At 33.5% G+C, this 18,494-nt stretch overlaps 1 protein-coding gene across 1 annotated transcript; it reads left to right on the top strand.

Annotated features, from left to right (window-relative positions):
* Positions 1-5,819: 5,819 nt before the first annotated feature.
* Positions 5,820-16,880, top strand: LOC134803791 (transmembrane protein 135-like). Its single transcript, XM_063776630.1, has 10 exons — positions 5,820-6,048; positions 11,246-11,443; positions 11,859-11,992; positions 12,151-12,277; positions 12,571-12,722; positions 13,592-13,682; positions 14,428-14,580; positions 15,444-15,584; positions 15,758-15,924; positions 16,532-16,880. Exons 2-10 carry the CDS (start codon positions 11,285-11,287, stop codon positions 16,587-16,589), a joined length of 1,182 nt encoding a protein of 393 aa, XP_063632700.1. The 5' UTR covers positions 5,820-6,048; positions 11,246-11,284; the 3' UTR covers positions 16,590-16,880.
* Positions 16,881-18,494: the final 1,614 nt, after the last annotated feature.

Genomic DNA, 18,494 nt, shown 5'->3' with positions numbered 1-18,494 from the left:
CTCTAGGTCGTATTTGTGCCGTTTTTTTTAAACAAACCTATATTATTTTTAACAAATTTACACATTTCGAACACGTACAAGGAAGGTAAAGGCAGTATTTTTAGGGTTCCGTGCCCAAAGGGTAAAACGGGACCCTATTACGAAGACTCCGCTGTCCGTCCGTCCGTCCGTCCGTCTGTCACCAGGCTGTATCTCACGAACCGTGATAGCTAGACAGTTGAAATTTTCACAGATGATGTATTTCTGTTGTCGCTATAACAACAAATCCTAAAAACAGAATAAAATAAAGATTTAAGTGGGGCTCCCATACAAGAAACGTGATTTTTGACCGAAGTTAAGCAACGTCGGGCGGAGTCAGTACTTGGATGGGTGACCGTTTTTTTTTGCCGTTTTTTGCATTATGGTACGGAACCCTTCGTGCGCGAGTCCGACTCGCACTTGCCCGGTTTTTTTTTCTTTTATATAATGGCTTGCAGCTATCTAAGTAGTGGGCCCCGCATAATGATCTCACACATCTTTTTTGCGCTTTAAAGACTCTATCGGCCTCGGTAGAGTTGCCTCATATTATTAAGCCGTATCGAATTTGTGATCATACATAGCCGTGAAAGGCTGCGGTTGCTGCCGCTTCAGAGACAATAGAACGCAAACGTTACAAAACATAAACAAAACGATCTAGCTTATTAGATAAGTAGTTGATATGAGCTTTCCAATTGCAGTTTTTATCAATATGTAAATATACCCAAGAAAACTGCAGCATCAGTTTCCTTAAGTTGCACGATATTGAAGTCGGTAGTTACATCAAAGGATTTACTTTTGTAAGTTTGAAATTGGATTAACTGTGTTTTTTTTAGATTTACATTAAGATTATTATCATCTAACCATATAGTAATATTTGTTAGCGTCTGTGCAATATTATGACATAGAGAAGCACCGTTCGTCTCTTTAATTATGATAGTTGTATCGTCTGCGAAGAGTATAGTATCATTATGTGTGGCTCTAGGTAAATCGTTACTATATAATAGAAACAATATCGGCCCCAGTATGCTGCCCTGTGGCACGCCGCATTTATTTACCACGTAGGGTGAGTTATATGACTCCTTGTGATTATTCACCATTTTCGTAACTTCAACACATTGTTGCCGTCCATTGTGATAGGTTTCCAACAACAACGTAGTGTCCGAGCAAACAATAACAACACTAAATGTCACTTACTCGTATGTATGTAGTTATATGCTTAAAGGTAACATTCCATCCCTGACCGCAGCTGCACTACTGCTCCGACACGTCGATGTTATTGTCAATTTCCATGGTAAAATGAATGACAAGACAATGAATGGACGTAGTTTAGCGTAGAGGATCCATCCTCTAAAATTTGTCATTCAAATGAACGACTTTTCCGTTTGACAGAGAGTTCAAATTTTACTAAGAGATTTTTGTGGATTGGATCTTTTGCCCTAAACTACGTCCGAATGACAGTAACGTCGCAACAGTAGGTAGTGCAGCTGCTGTCGTTGGAAATGGACTGTCACCTTAATAGGCAGTGTCATAGATTTATTAATGCCATTTTGATTTCTTTTTTATCTTAATATGTGTGTTTAAAATTCCATTTACAGTACAATGGTGCTAGTTTCTCGTACCTATGTCGAAAGCTTAAAGCTTTAATACGTACTGTAAAACGTTGTCCGATATACGTGCGAATAGGTAATTCGCAACTCGTGTCAATTTAAGACACTCCCTTTGGTCGTGTTATTTATCGCCACTTGTTGCGAATTTCCTACTTAAATAACTACTGAAATTCAGAGACATAAATACGTACGTATATAGTTTACGTGAATATGCCGATATAAAAATGTTATGCCTATTTACATTATTTCGTAAAAGCTATATTCGATGATTCCCAAATTAAATTCTGCGAATACAACGTTCTGTGAACCGAGCGAATTAAAGTGATGCCCTTTGTCAGTTTTAACCACGTATGTACGACCCAAATTGAAATGTATTTTAGCTATTATTATATTTGCAGAGGATTCAAAAGCCCTGTCTATACATGTAACTATTTAATCATCATTTTGCGTGATTTTACCGTAAACAGAAGTGATATTAAAATCTGATGTTGTATAGGTACAGGGTGTAATCGTTAAGTATTTCCATGATATTATTCCATCGTAAATATAAGACATATCAGAAAAAAAACTGACATCGAAAGTATGTTATCCAATGAGTAAACATTAATAAGGTGGAGCGGGACAATTTCGACTGCGGGATAATTTCAACTTATCGAAATATCTTCCATGTTTTACATTATTAAGTAGAGTGTCATAAGTTATGTCCAGATAGCGAACAAAGATGTGCTGTGCGTGTTGTGTGTGACTCTAGTTTAATAATGTAAAACATGGAAGATATTTCGATTAGTTGAAATTATCCCGCAGTCGAAATTGTTCCGCAGCACATAAACTTTTTTGAATAAAACTATAAATATCCAAAATATTAAGTTTAAACGGCTACTTCATTTCGTATGAAGTGTTTTAATTCTAGTAAAATGACTGTCAAAGCGGAGCACAAGACTGCGTTAATGGCATTTTGTTGAAGTTTATATTATTATGTACTTAGTTAAGAACAATAAACAGAGTCTGTTTCGCTCTCGCTGTACGCTCGCTTTAGTCGGTCGGCTTCGCGTGCTATCGAGGCAAGTTCCTCCACGCAACACTCCTCGTCACATCTTTATTTTGCCTCTGTTAGATAACATTTTTATATTTTTTTATCATTTCAATCTTAATCACCATCGCTCATACTTTCAGTCGTTTGTCAATCTCCCTATTTTCTCCCCCTTTTTAGAGGTCCTTACCTCAGTCTGCAAAACGGTAAAAAGTAAATGTACCTACAAACGAAATAAAATGCACATTAAATAGGTACATAAAACAAAAAAGATTAGGTATGTATTGTGTATTGTGTGGATTTATTTCGAACGAAGGTTATCGTATTAACGAGAAGGTACCAAAGGTTTTTATTATTTTTAAAACGTAGTTAGTATCGTGAAAATAAAACCATTTACAAAATCATAATTATAGTCTGTGGGACCCTCACCTTATGAACTGAAACTCATGACATGACGTCGCGCCGCCAAGTCCAAGAAGGTTAAAGCTAAACATGCATTTGAATACGGATTGTACCTACTATCTGTAGGTAATCATCCAGCAAAGTACCTTTGCACTTAATCCGATTTCACGGCAAATGGCCACAATATTACAATAATTAACATATAATCAGTCAACTAAAGCATTAATTAGTCCTTATCGAATTCAGATAAACAAGAATTATCTATTAGCCAGGTATCGAATTGATTTATCTTAATGTCAACCAATGTACATAGTGCTATTTTGGTCGTTGTGTAGTAATCTTGTTTTGTTTTGAATCGGTAAGTAAATTTTAACATTGATTTACACCAAAATTTAAACCGTTTGTATAAACATAGTTTTTTTTTATTTTAATACCTACCCCCGCTGAAGTTTTTAGGAGTACAATCGTGATTATACTAACAAAAAACTACCGTGGCAGTCTAACGAACACGGGGTTGAGTCAACGTAAACATTAATATTCAAAAACACCCAAAAAGAACTATCTACATACTTACCTCTCTACTGATTTGAGCTATGTCTTTGGGGTTATGTTGCCGCACAATGGGATGGGAAACAATATTGACCCGTACTTTGTTTTACAAGCAAACGCTGAAAATATTGAATATTTCTTTTTAAGTCCATTATATAATATCGCTAAGACAAATTAAATTGCTAGAAAATGGCCACTTACATAGAAAAATAATCGAAGTTATTTGTTCAAAAGCCGTAATCTTAACGGCCTCAATTGTAATGAAAAAAAAAAAAAATTTTAGTTTTTCTCAGTTCGCGTAATATTAGTTTTATTATATAACTTTCTAAACCACTATTGGTTAGTTGCATTATTGAAAATTTATCCCCAATCTCTACACCCACATTGTGTCTAGATTGGCAAAGAATTTGGTTATTCTAGGTAGGTACTTTTTAGGGTTCCGTACCCAAAGGGTAAAAACGGGACCCTATTACTAAGACTTCGCTGTTCGTCCGTCCGACCGTCCGACCGTCCGACCGTCCGTCCGTACGTCCGTCCGTCCGTCCGTCTGTCACCAGGCTGTATCTCATGAACCGTGATAGCTAGGCAGTTTGAAATTTTCACAGATGATGTATTTCTGTTGCCGCTATAACAACAAATACTAAAAAGTGCGGAACCCTCGGTGGGCGAGTCTGACTCGCACTTGTCCGGTTTTTTCTGTAACGAAAGATACAAACTGGTCTGCAAAAGTAGGTTACTTAGGACTATTAGCGGGCATTGTGCGGCCTAATTACCTACTCACATAACTATAATTAACACGCGTTTAAACGTGATTGTTATTACCTGAATACAAGGACTAATCTTAAGGCCCAGTAGGTTCGTGTTCTTCTCTTACTCTCGCTGAGCATAAGCGTTAGCGAGATGGATGTGCGTGCTTGGGACCACGGATATCATATTTATGAATTTTTATTTTTTATGTTTGTGTGTTTCGATAGTAAAAAAAGTAAAATTTTCATCTTTTTAGTTTATTGAAAAAAATATTATTGCTTTTTAAAGTGCATTTTAGACCTATGTTCGTGATTTTTTTTCGTGATATATTTAGGCTAAAGTTTACCGAAAATTATGTACCTATAACAATACAATTTCTTTAAAACCTCCCAACTATAAGTCCAGTACTGCAACTTGTGGACCATCCACAAGTTCAATAAGTAATTAGGTAAGTATCAATAATAATGATATTTTTGGCTATCTATGAGTGTTTATTTTCATTTGTAAAACTATTTTGCCCTATAAAATCAACTAAACGTCACACCTGAACACCTTGGAGCATTTGGACTACATACTGGACTAGTAGTTGGTAGGCTGGACTAGTAGTTGGTAGGTTGCTAGTATAGTTGGTAGGTTTTACGGGCCTTATTTTGTTATGTTACGATTTTTAAATGTAGGCTACCATGATGCTACCATATATGTAAAGGTTTTTATTGTTTTTGTAAAACTAAGAACATCCGCTTAGATAATTTCTATAATTTTCTTATACATATGTATAGGTACTTATTTACCTATTATATTGTTGTTGTTGCTATTGTTCGATAACGATTGCATCACTGCACTTTAACTCGAAGATATCTGAATACCTACAAGCATATTTACATGCATTAATGTGCAAATTATTCTGTTCATCATATTATTTAACTCTTATCACACGAAACAAATACGAAGGCTACAGGATACACTTGCATTCTTTTTTTGGAAAATTACTTCAATTTTCAGTACAAAAAAATTATTAGGGATCAAATAATTAATTTAAAGCTTTTAGTTAAGGTGTACTAATAGTAAATATAGAGGAGACTGCGACACTCATCCCACCATTGGTTGATAAATTATATAAACTCTAACCCCCCTTATTCATAAAAGTCTACAAGCTTCAATTAGTCAATTTATGTTTCATCTCTTTCTTACAAATACATAGGTCAAAATGACAGATAAAGACAAACGGCTAATATGTAGCTAATAGGTTTGTAGCGCTTTTATGAATAACGCCATAAATGTACTACATGGTTACCATACATCTAAATATTCCTTATCGGACTTTCCTTCCCTCTTTTTCAAACACTAGCCGCAGTTTTCCTACAGTCATGAGCGAGATAACGCTACTAGACGAATTGTGTGTCGTAGCTAGTAGTAATACCTACGGTACGACTCATGCGCGTGTCAAAGCGTTTATGTGCTCAGCAACGATGCGCGCCGTGTGCGCGCTGATGTCGAAAAATGTAAAAAATAAAATATTCTTGCATAATTTAGTGAAGTTTAGTTATGTTAATTGTGTGTTTGCATTTATTTAATAAACCCTGAGTTGATACGGTCTAGAATAATTGTATTCTTAGATTTATTATTGTGTTAGGTTCAGTGCAAACTGTTCTGCGTCAATTGACTAACAAAGGCCCCTTATTAAGATTTATTGTGGTACGTATATAATTATACGAATATTATATTTCAAGTAAATTAACTAAATGAGTTAGATTTTAACATATTGGTCTACTTAATAGTACCTATATAAATATTTGCTATTTAAAATCAGTTCGAAAATATTTTCGGATACTTAATTTATTTTTACAATTTTATTTTCATACATTTCATACAACTTATATAGGTATGTACTTAATTTTAAGCAATCATCAACTTGAATTAAAGTTTTTTTTAATATTAATATATTTTAATATAAGTTTTAAATTAATTTCTTGTAAATAATAAGTACCTTCTAATCGATTTTTAGCCGTCATCGTGATTAACAACTGTTCAACCATTGACGTATAATATCTCAGGACTGGCCTTACGGGCAATAAGAATGGGGCAACAATGGGGCCAGTACAGCGGTGTGACACCGCTACAACGCGATTGGTTGATGAGTTCGCATCACGCGCGCGATTTGTCGCAACTAGCTGCGTTAGGCTGCGCGATTGGCTCGAATTGATGAGTGACACCGCTGAACTAATACCATTTTTAGTGCCCGTAAGATATAATACGTCAACGTGTTCAACCCAATTAATCTGTTACCTAAATATTTAACCCTAAGCCATGTACTAGAAAAGTTGACTTGACGTCAATAGTCCCTCCTCAGAATAAATTTCTTAACATTTATTTAGTTTTATTACATTAAGGAGGATCCTTACTAACTATGGAAATATAAGCATAATTATATTATACTATTCAGAGATCGGTTTTGTACAAAATGCCTACTAGTAGGTACAGTCAGCAGCAGAAGTTGGTAAGCGGGCCAGGTGTCCACAATGATCTTGACGCGACGTTATTGTTAAAAGAATAAGAGCGTGTCAAGGTAATTTTGAACACCTCGCCCGCTTAGCAACTTCTACTGCTGACTATTACCTACTTGACGTTTATCGGTAATCGTGTAAAATGTGTTTGCATTAATTCGATTAAATATGCATAATTAATGAGTATTGAATAAATATTTTAATATTCAAGACAATGCCCATTGTCCTCTGATATTGACACTTACGTCAGTCAGAACAGAACATCACTTTTAACTTAACGTACTCGTAGACTCGTACGTACTGAAAAATATTATAACAGTCAACTAGTGGCTACGTCTCATAGCTGCAATACAGGTACCTATCCTAATATTCCTATTAATAATAAGTAGTTATTCTAACACAAATATTCGAGTAAGATTTCTTACTAAGTTTTAATGTTTGTGAACAATGCAAGATGTGACGCGAGACGCGCGCAAACCATGAAATGAATTTAAATTAAAAATTAAAGGAGTTAATATTTGCAAAGTTCCTGAATAAATAGTAAGAGTGGATAGTGCTCGTATTTTGAGAACATTACAAAATTTAAGGCACGGACACACTTATCCCACGTACGCAACGTTATGCAATGCATTATGACATCTGAACCCTGAAATTTGTATGCTTAGAAACATACTTGTCATGCGTTGCGTTGCGTAGGTATGACAAGTATGTTTCTAAGCGTACAAATTTCAGGGTTCAGATGTCATAATGCATTGCATACGTTGCGTACGTGGGATAAGTGTGTCCCTACCTTTAACATTGTGTCTTAGCATTTTTCATTATTTTCAATCGAAGTCACGAGTGAATTCTGTAAACGAGTAAACAGAAATTTCGTTTTTGTTTAGCATATTTTATACCTACATAGTCATGTTTATACTATTGAGAGCCCTTCGATTGTTTGCACTAAAATTTGTATGTAGAAATTAGAAACGTTTAATGGAAGTCAAACAAACGTGGTTTGCGCCTAAATTAAATTGTTTAATCCATTTAGCTGCTTAGCAGATCTCGTTACCCGCTACTTCTGTAGGTTAATTAATCGCCAGATTAAAGCAATCTGTAGCTGTTATTACAACTAAGTTGGCCTATTCAATTTCGTTTTTAAATTATATTTACTTTTATAACGTGTTCATATACAGGATGATTTCGGGGTCGTGTAGCAAGAGAACAAGACCTCATACAGAATTCGAAGATGAACCTAATGATGTTCTTAATTATTCTAAATTTTATATTAAAGGAAAAAATGGTAAATTTACGCTTCCATTTTGTCCATTTTTCCTTTAATATAAAATTTGGAATATCGCTCGCAGACGTATCTGCTTGTTTAAAAATTGGTTTGTTAATTATTGTTTATCACCAAAAATGATGATTATTTTTCAGATGACAAGTAAAAGAAAACATTTTTGCATAAAATTTGGTCACCCTACTCAATGTGATGTCTTGTTACTTTCCATACAGCAGCGTATGTCAAAAGTCATAGGGTGACCATCATTAAATTAGTATAAGAAAAAAATAATCTAATTATCTTTTATTCAAATGCTACCATATGATAACGTGGATCATTTACAGAGTAATAAAAAGTGGTTTTGGATCACGACCCAGAAATCAACCTGTATACAGTCAGTATCTGTCAGTGTCAAAAGTGACGTTTTTGGTTGAAGTAATATCACTTTTGACACTGTCAGATCAGTATCATATTGGAATCAGATCGAATAACTAAACCTCGAATTGGCCTGAAAGTATAAAACTTTCAAAAGACATCATCAAAGAAGTCATGTAGATATAAAAACAAACTTTTAAGCGGTATAAACTACGTTTTTAATAATTAATAAATTAAAGATTTTATAAATATAGGTATATGCTTGAAGTAAGCAAATTATAATTTTGATGAAGTAGGAATTTTATAATGTACACGACACATTCCTACCTATAAATTATAGGATAAAGTCGTATTTCGTTAATAATATAATAGGCAACAATCGTGTACTCCAGCGAATTGCTACAGTAAACTTTTGCAAGTCTTTTTTAGTTTTAAATGTTTTAATTATTATTTTTTCCATATCCATTATATGCGGTATAATTACTAACTTACGCTGTTATAAGTGTTATATACATATATAACGACTACACAATTAAGTCTTAAGTTGATGGTTATTCATTTCGTACCCATAATCTATTAACAGGTATAACTTAGCGAGGTACAATATTCATGACCTAAGACCTCAAGCCGCTACAGCTTGTAGCTCATCACTGATGCCATAACAAATCGATTTAAAGGTATTTGCACTCTACACTAAATAGAGATAAGGTGTTTATCAGCTTGATAACCTGTACGTTTACAAATAATTTACAGTTCAACGTACGAATTAAATTATCGAAGCATTTCTATTTTCTACCTATTACACTGAGGATATGGTTTAGTGTAAACAATATTGATTTTAGGTATCTTGGTGGAAATAAGGAGATATGCTAATGCGAGTATTCTATTGATTAACTATGTATGCTGCTATAAAGCTCATTTCGGATATGATGAAGTATCCACATAATTACAACATAAAACATAAAACTTAAACGTTTAAGTTTATTTTGATTATACACCGTTCTATTCCCTTTTTTTTCAATAATGTTTGAATATGCTTATATAAACACCCTATAGAAAAATAAATTATTTCAAAGCAGTCATAACATAATTTTCACAGTAATTCTCCAAACAAAAACACAAGGGAAAAAATAAACGTCACATGTTGCATTTCTTGTTGTGTTATCAAATCTTGACGACGTTTCGTAAATGTTAGCTGAAATTACTGCTGCTACTTTATCTAAATAGGTAACTGTTGTAATATTGAATATATTATTGAAAAAGTCTTTTCTTTATAATGTCACGCTTTAAAATAAAACCATCATAATAAGAAATATCAAAAGGACCTGATTTATTTGCTCTTGTCTTGTCTACTCAGACCTCTTAGTAAAGTCCAGAAACTTATAAATCAAACTGATAGTAACTAAGCGAGCCCACGTTACATTTTGCTTCAATTTATTTGATTTCCTTGCAAGCAGATTGACGCAACAACTGGTATAGCTTCGTGTCCTAGTTACTAGTTAGTATCTATGTGCGTCTATTGTACTTCTACAAATTTACAATCACAGAGTACGCCCCGAGATAAGACTCTAATAGTAAGACCACAAGAGTGTAAACGGGCCGTGAACGATTCAACAGCTAATAATTGGTATTTGAAGATATAGGTTGAATATACATACTCGTAAATCAATTCATGCAAATGGAAATGAAACGATCTCCAAGGTTGATTGCGCCTAGCATCCGATCTTGATTATTGTGCGCGTACCTAGTGTAACTTACTCATAATATAAATTTAATACATATTCAACTGTTACTTCATCTATCATGGCTGGCCATGAGCACGGTCATGGTGAATCTGGTAGAGTCAATAATTGAGGCATGAGCTATGGCAGAAATGCCAAATTCTTAGGCGGCAAAAAAGTGGCTCTTCATTTATCTAAAAATTATTTTACCATACCGTAGTGCATTAATTGCAAAACCAATGGAAATATTATAAATTATTATAATGCATATATTTATTGATATACGAGTATCTAAACGAGTAAATAGTACAAGTACACAGGCATCCTTGATCAGGAGTAACGTATCTCAATATTCTCAATACCTAAAATAATTATGTTTTGTTATACGAGTATGTTGGGGTTTCCGATTATTTTGAGCTCATAGGTTTGATGTTTAAAACAGTTTGAGGTTAAAAGGCAGTTTAAAACCTGTATTCATTAAAATATTCAGAGTGTACCTGTAAAATTGTCTGAATAGCAATTTATTTTAATACCGACAACAATATTATTTTAAATTTATTCTAAGCTTAATATTATTTTAAGTCAACAATTGTGAGTTGTTTTATTTTATACTCACAGTGACCTATACCGCTACCACCAGTTTTGACATTGACAGATTAACTCGCGTCTACGTAAATTACTTTCTATACATCTCGCTTGCACTAATATGCGAGTACGAGCGAGATACATAGAAAGTAAGTTACTTAAACGTGAGTGAATATGTCAATGTTAAAACTGGTGGTAGTGCTTCTGACAGTCCTTCGGGACTTTTACGTTTATGTTTTGTAAACACAGTATGACATACAGTCAGCTGCAGAGAAAAGTGACCGGCCCCACCCCTGCATATAACTTTGTATGCAAAGGTGGTAAGCGAATAGAATTGCCGACTGTTCATGATTTAAAATAATATAAGAATACCAGTTAATCAATATATTTAATTAAACTTTAAAATAATGTTTAATTTGACATTTGTTTTGTTAAATTATTTTCAGATATTATTTCTATGAAAATAAAGAACACATAAGAAGAAAATGGTAGAAATAAGCAAACCGTTATTCGCACAGGCGTGCCAGAATTTGGACTGCCATGTTCTACTTCATCCCTGGCATGAGAGTTGTATAAAATCTTTGCCTCATACATACATCCATTCATTCATAGGAAGCGCCAAATTTTACTCAATAATTTATGTAGTAAGTATTATAAGATTATTAAGGGCATCCGCTAGCTGGCGCCGATGCAAGGAGCGTTGGTGATAGTATTTATCGTTCACCCGCTTACCCGCTCCGTGCAACTGCAACCGCGTCAGCTAGCGAATACCCTAATTAATACCTATATATTGAGTTACCAGCAAATGATAATACCCATGACATGAAGTCTATAAAAATCGTGACACGTTATTAATCTAAGAGCCCTCTGACACATGATTATCCAATTGATGTTATCATTCTGCCTTTATAAGATTTGATATTATTTACCTGCCATTACATTTTCAAAAAGTTTAAGATTAATTAATACCTACCCGACATTTTTCTTTCTTATGACTGAGTCTAAATTAGTAACTAACGATATTGTTTGTTTTTAATCGTATTAAAAAAAATATTTCAGGCGCAAATTCTAATGAGAGGTAAAAAACTGAAGAAAAAAGAGGAATGGCTCAAAATGGGGGAGTATTACGCCAGGTCCGTGATCCTTGGGGGTGCTATCTGCGCTACCTGTTGCACTTTTGGTTGCATTTTGAGGTAAAAGACAAAACGTCTTTATATCATTCTTAACAGTAATAACATTATACTCATTTATAGTTTCGACTACCTAGTTTGCTTTTAACATTTTTCATGCTTTTTACATTGTTTATGGTGATCAAGACACTATAGTCTCTAAATTGCATTTCTTATTTCAGGAGAATGTTGGGCAATAAATTCTACTACTATTCGCTATTCCTTATACCTAGTACAATAAATGGTATATTTATATACGTGGAACCACCAAGCAGAAGAGGTCTGATAATCAATTTATTTACTAGCTTGGTAAGTTATTGATATGGAATTAGTTGATTTCCAATGCTATGTTTGTTACAATAATTGTAATTACTTAGGGTTTTTATTTGTTATGGCTTTAATTTGTTTTTTTTTTTAACTACATTTAACAAAAAATTGTGATGCAAAAAAATAATTATGTTAAAATGTAGACCAGGTAGGTACATAATTATGGGTTTGGAACCATGCGCGAGTCCTGTCATTTTACGAGTAGGTATATAATACAGCTACAAATAATTTTCAATATGGTAAAAGGTTTTGTAGCCTATTGTTTAAATTTTCAGATGTTAGAATATTGGATCACGACTATGGAGAGAGCTGGTTACTTATCAATGACTAAAACGAAACAAACAATCATGTTTATGCTTGGCAGCGCGGTCCTTTTCTATCTAATGCGCTTGGAGGGGGATAAAAAGGAACGGACGCCACTTTTATGGTTAGCGTTTTACTTCTAAAATATTTAACCTCCTTTGGATATCTCCATGAGGTGTGGTACTAGGTATATAAGTAGCAATTGGGAGGGCCTCTGATAGCTAAGTAATAGTAGATGGCGCTCTTCTAGATTTCATACAATAAGTGAGAGTGACAAAATATGGGTTGTCCTTAACTTTGTATGGAAATCATAATTACACAGATTTTGTTCGCTAAAAACTTTCTCCATAGCTATTGTAGGATTTTAAGGAAAACGATTTATTTCCATTTTGGGGCCATTCTGAATGATTCAATTACCTAATAATTTTCAAGAAAATAAATACACACTAGTTACTTCGAAATTTAGCCACGGCCAATTACTTATATGATTTTTTTCGAGTGTTTGCCTAAGATAAGGCAGCGTTAGTGTTATCTTCTATCATTCATAGAGTATTATGGGAATAACAGTCCTGCCTAATCTTGTTAGTACTTGCATTACTCATACAGGATATGAGTTTTTTAATGATTCAATGTGTTGTTTGTAAAGTTACGTGATAATGATCAAGTTTTATTTAGAAGTTTGTACTTTTGAATGAAATAGATAAGTAAGTAATATATCTAATCGATATATTTATGAGTGTTAAAAGCCTGAATAAACTACAATATTGTACAGATGTGTGCATAATTATTTTCCATCGTTTTTTCACGGAAACGCACGACCATGTCTTGCTATTTCAGTCGAGAAAATGCGATGAAAAACAATTATGCACTACATCTGTATTTGAAGAATTCATATCTCGTGATTTTATTTGAGCACTAGCTGACAGAATGGCAATCAATTCAAACATTATATTTGTTACAATATACTAATACCCATCTCTTATTATTTTCCAGGTTATTTACGCCGGAAAAAGTCAAACGGAAAACAAATGATGATGAAAACCCCTGCCCACACAAAGGGCCGTGTTTGCGGTATATCTTACAGGTAGGAGCTACATAGGAATATAGGTTTTACCAATATACAAATACGAAAGAAGAGCTATAATTTTAGCAATCTACACGGTGTAACATGAGGAAACCGAATAATTTTAACCACGCATTTCTGAGGTCAAAAGAAGGAAAAAATGTAATATGAGTTTAGGTTAATTACGCCAAAAAATAAATTTTTTTGTTTTGTTTTTTTTTCAATTTTTTCAATGTATTTGTACATAAAAAATAAATGTTATTGGTGAACTTGTTACTTAAAATTGATTTTTACATTTTTTTACGCAATACCTTCTTTTTGCAAAGTGGTACTTGTCACTTTTTGACATCTATCAATAAGGATATTTAGACTACGACCCATAGCAGCAACATTACCATCAAAAAAGCCTTTTACATTATGTAACAACAAAAACTTGTTTATTTTTAAATTAATATTATCTCTGAAACTAGGCGTTTTTAAAAAAAAGTTTATAGGACATTTTTGTCTCTAAATATGATCAGGAATACGCTGTTAAAATTATTCGGTTTACTCATGTTACACCGTGTATAATGTAAGAATTTTCTTTAAATTTAAAAATGTGTAATATCGCTTGCAGACGTCTCTGCTTAGTACTTTTTTTTTATAATTATGAGTTATACTGATCTACTTATATTATGAGAACAAGTTGGTGACGTTGTACACATATTTATGCTCAATTGGTGGTATAGTAAATAAGTATCTAATAGCGAGATTTTATTGTTTTCAGGGTGCTGCCACGTACTTCAGTGTAGGATCAGCTTTTACCCTCGCGAGGGTCATCCTGCCTAAGATCGGGTCTCCCGCCAGAGCCTTCGCTTCAGTTCAGCGCAAGCATTTCAAAATGGGCCTATTCTTCGGTTCATATATCGGTATTTACAGAGTACGATTTGTTACTATGTATTGTATTAAAGTTGAAGACAGGTATTTGAAAAGACCAATTTTAGGATTACTTTGTTTTGAACATCTAATAATGTCGTGAAGTGAAAAGAAGTGAAGTCGACGGTTACATTATAGGTAATATATTTACCTTAACACATGATATGTAGGTATATTATAATATTTGATGGGTAACCTTTGTGAAAATCACTTAGGTATAATATTACTCTAGCGGACTATTCGACATTAATCGTGATTAGATTATGCTGAAGGGAAGGTTTTTGAAACTAAGTAAATGAAATACAAAGTGAGTCCAACAGCTTAATAGAAAACAACATCGATCATCTTATCGATTGTATTTAGATAATATTCTAAGACAATTAACACAAGCTTTATTTAGCATCATGACGCAATTCGCACGAGGTACATACATAAGCCAAATGTCAAATGAATAAAAAAAACTGGAAAAATAATAATTCAAAATTGGTAGTAAAAATATTATCCGTTCAGTCAAGACAGATCTTTGTATGCATATTTATGTTAAATAGTAAGCAATTATGTTTGGTTTCCGTTACGCCAGTACCTACATGTTACGAAAATGAGGTTTTGTGCAATAATTCGTTCCTTTCATTAGGAGAACTTTTATCTGCTGACGAAACTTAAAAGAGTCTCAAAAACTTATCTAATTTGCTTTGTTTATGTAGAGAAGAACCGTGTGTGCGTGTGTTTATTTAAATTATAACGAAAATTGCGCACAATTTATATACCTTATTAATTTGTAATATATGTAAACGCGGACAATCTTTACATTTAAAACTATACAGCATAAATATTATACAATTATGAATAATCAATATTATATTACAGGCTGTTATATGCTACCTGTGCCGTAAACAAGGCACTGACTCGGCGTTGTATGCGCTGCCGGCAGGGTACCTTGCTGGATTATCGTTCCTATTCAGTCCAACCTTGGGGTTTGCGACTGCATCATTCACAGCGGCATTGAAAGTAAATAAAAATAAATTTAAATAAATATTACATATGATTCAAAAATACTTAACTCCCTAAAAGAATGAAATACCTATTTCATTAGACACGAAGAGCTATTTCTATGTGTAACTTTATACTTTGCACTAAATACTCTAAATAGTACAAACATCTAATCAGTGCCGATTCCCCAGCTCTACTCCACAATTCTCTACGAGAAGAAAATACTGCCGAGCAACATTCCCCTAGCAGAGCTGATGTACTGCCTCTGTCAGGGAACTCTGTTCCACGCCCGGTTCATGCATCCGGAGACTGTCCCCAGCTACATGTTCAAGCTCACGGATGGTGTTAGCAATGGAAGGTACTTATGTTTCACAATCAATTAAAAACTAAATTAAAGTGCATAAAGTGTCATTCTATAGAACTTGCTAACTATGTAAACAAACCGCCATATTGAAATTGTCAAAGAATTATGAATTTATTAGTGACTTTTGTTTACATAGTTAGCAAGTTCCATAGAATAACACTTTAAGTACCACTTTTATCCAAGAAAATAAAGGCCTGTCCAGACGGGGACAACTTTTCACCAATCTGATTAAATTGTCCGATCAAATCAGGCCGTGCGGACGCAAACACCAATTTGGCTCGCCGAAATCAACCGCCGATTATAACCGATATTACCGATAAAATGGGGTGCGGTCGCAAGAATACCAATTTGTGACGCTAGTATTCGCGTTTCGATACATTTTTTAATTTAGAGCGTTCAAATATTACCATAAATTTCAAATTGGTGAAAGTGGTCAAATTGGCGTTTGCGGGGGGACCACGCAAAAAAATTGTTCCCGTCTGGACAGGCCTTAAGGATTGGAAGCCGATTTCTTGATATAGCAACACTGTGCAGCTGCACGTTACGAGGATTTTTTATTGTAGGCCAAAAAGACAGTTATTCTAATTTTTTTTTGTTTCAGAACTGCATTACTATCGGACAATCTTCAAGCAGTAGCAAAAATGGCATTATCGTTATAATGACGGCAAGTCGGCAACAATATGAAGAAATGTGGTGGTCTAATCTAAATATAACCAAGAATGATTGGTGATGGTTAAGTGGACATTGGTGGACATGGGGATTATTTAAACTCGATAAGTGCAATAAATTTATATAAGGGATGTATAAGTAATTTGTTGATATTTGCAAGCAAACCCATTTTCAATATTTATGACGTCACTTTTCAAAATGTGGCCATATAAAACATTCAAAGATTCCAAGATAGGGTATATGTGCAGAAAGAGAAGAGTCGTAGAATGTATGGGCTCCCCTACATTTCACGGCTCTTCTCTTTCCGCATAGACTCTACCATTAGAAAGTTACCTAAGTCCGTTTTAACACTACCTGTTTCTGAGTAGCTTTTTTCTTCTCCAGCACTTCAGTCTGTGTGTGATTTTAAATGACAGTGATACCGAAATCAACTTTATATGAGTAATGGCTTTGAAGTCATTTTGTCCATTTTTTTATTGGGTCACAAGACAATTTGGTAGTCTTTAATAGGGTATTATACAGTATTTAAAATAAATTATTTTACACCATACACCCAAAAGCACCAGATAATTATTAGAAAAACACAGATGGGAGTTATTTTTAAACACAAGTTCTATTTAATAAATCGGAAAGAAATATAAAAAGTAGGTGAGTTGTCCGTGACGTCACGATGTAATTTATCCATATATATACATTTTTTTAATAATTTTATACGTTTTCATTTTGAGTTTTAGTCGTGTGTCGATAGATGGCAGTAACTTTACTGTGACCACAAAATTTACTATGACAGGACCCCTCTATAGTATCTATTCTCTTTGATATTAGCAAATCGTTTTGACAGCTCTATAGTAACTGATTTGACTAGTAGGAAAATACCCTATAGTATGAGATTCTTAGCGACTTTCGTATTGATTGTCACTGTGACTAGGTACGAAATGATACGGAACTTAAATTCTTTGACTGCCTATGTACAATTGTACAGTCAGCAATACTATTCGCTTTGCACTCCAGCATACAAAAATGTATGCTAAGTTAATAGGTTTACTGACTGTACCTTCCATATATCTGAATTTTATTTGAATATAGGCAATATGTTCGAAAATTATTTAATTTAGTTATTTTTTGAACTCATTTTCAAATTAAGATATATATTTAGGTGCATTTATATAAATTAGAAACAAATAAATGTACTCGGCATACTTTAAGTATATTTAACAGAAAACGTAAACGTAATATTTATGTTAATAATATGTATAATTTTTATTTTGACATTAAGATCTCCTTGAACGCAGCCGTATTTTATTGCTATTGTCTATGCAACTTAAAAAGTTATTTGTACAAAGTTCTTACAAAAGAATATGCGTGCTTTCTACATTGTATAAGTATTGTATTATACATTTGTAAATACTTATTTAAATCAAAATTTACATTAATATATTATTAAGTGACAAAGTGACTTCATAGGTACCTACTTCAGAAGCTTTTGGTCAAAAGGAAGAGGTAATTTGACCATAAAAATCTACAAAAAATTTAATTACTCCTGTAAACTTAAATTTTACAAATATTTTATTATTTCATGTGTTTGCTGCTGTCTTCGAAAAAATATTGTATGCAGCGGTACATTAACTAGGTCTTATAGTTCTCGGGCCTGTTTTAGCAAAACTCGACTGCGTCTTGTTCAGCCTTTGAATTTTAAGTTCGAAACTTTTTTATTTAAGTACCTGTTGCATAAAATAATATAGAAACATTTTTTTTCTTTGATTAACTTGATATCGCAGCAATGATATTACTTATTATTGATTATTAAACTGGCAGTGTGTCAATGTACATAGGTAGTTATGCAAAAACAGAAAATACTGTTTGCGTATGGCAGGATTGGTAAATAATACCGGGTG

Source organism: Cydia splendana, chromosome 2 (genome assembly GCF_910591565.1).
Source record: "Cydia splendana chromosome 2, ilCydSple1.2, whole genome shotgun sequence".
Taxonomy (NCBI): domain Eukaryota; kingdom Metazoa; phylum Arthropoda; class Insecta; order Lepidoptera; family Tortricidae; genus Cydia; species Cydia splendana.
The sequence above is the reverse complement of the archived record's forward strand: the minus strand, read 5'-3'. Positions and strand labels throughout refer to the sequence as shown.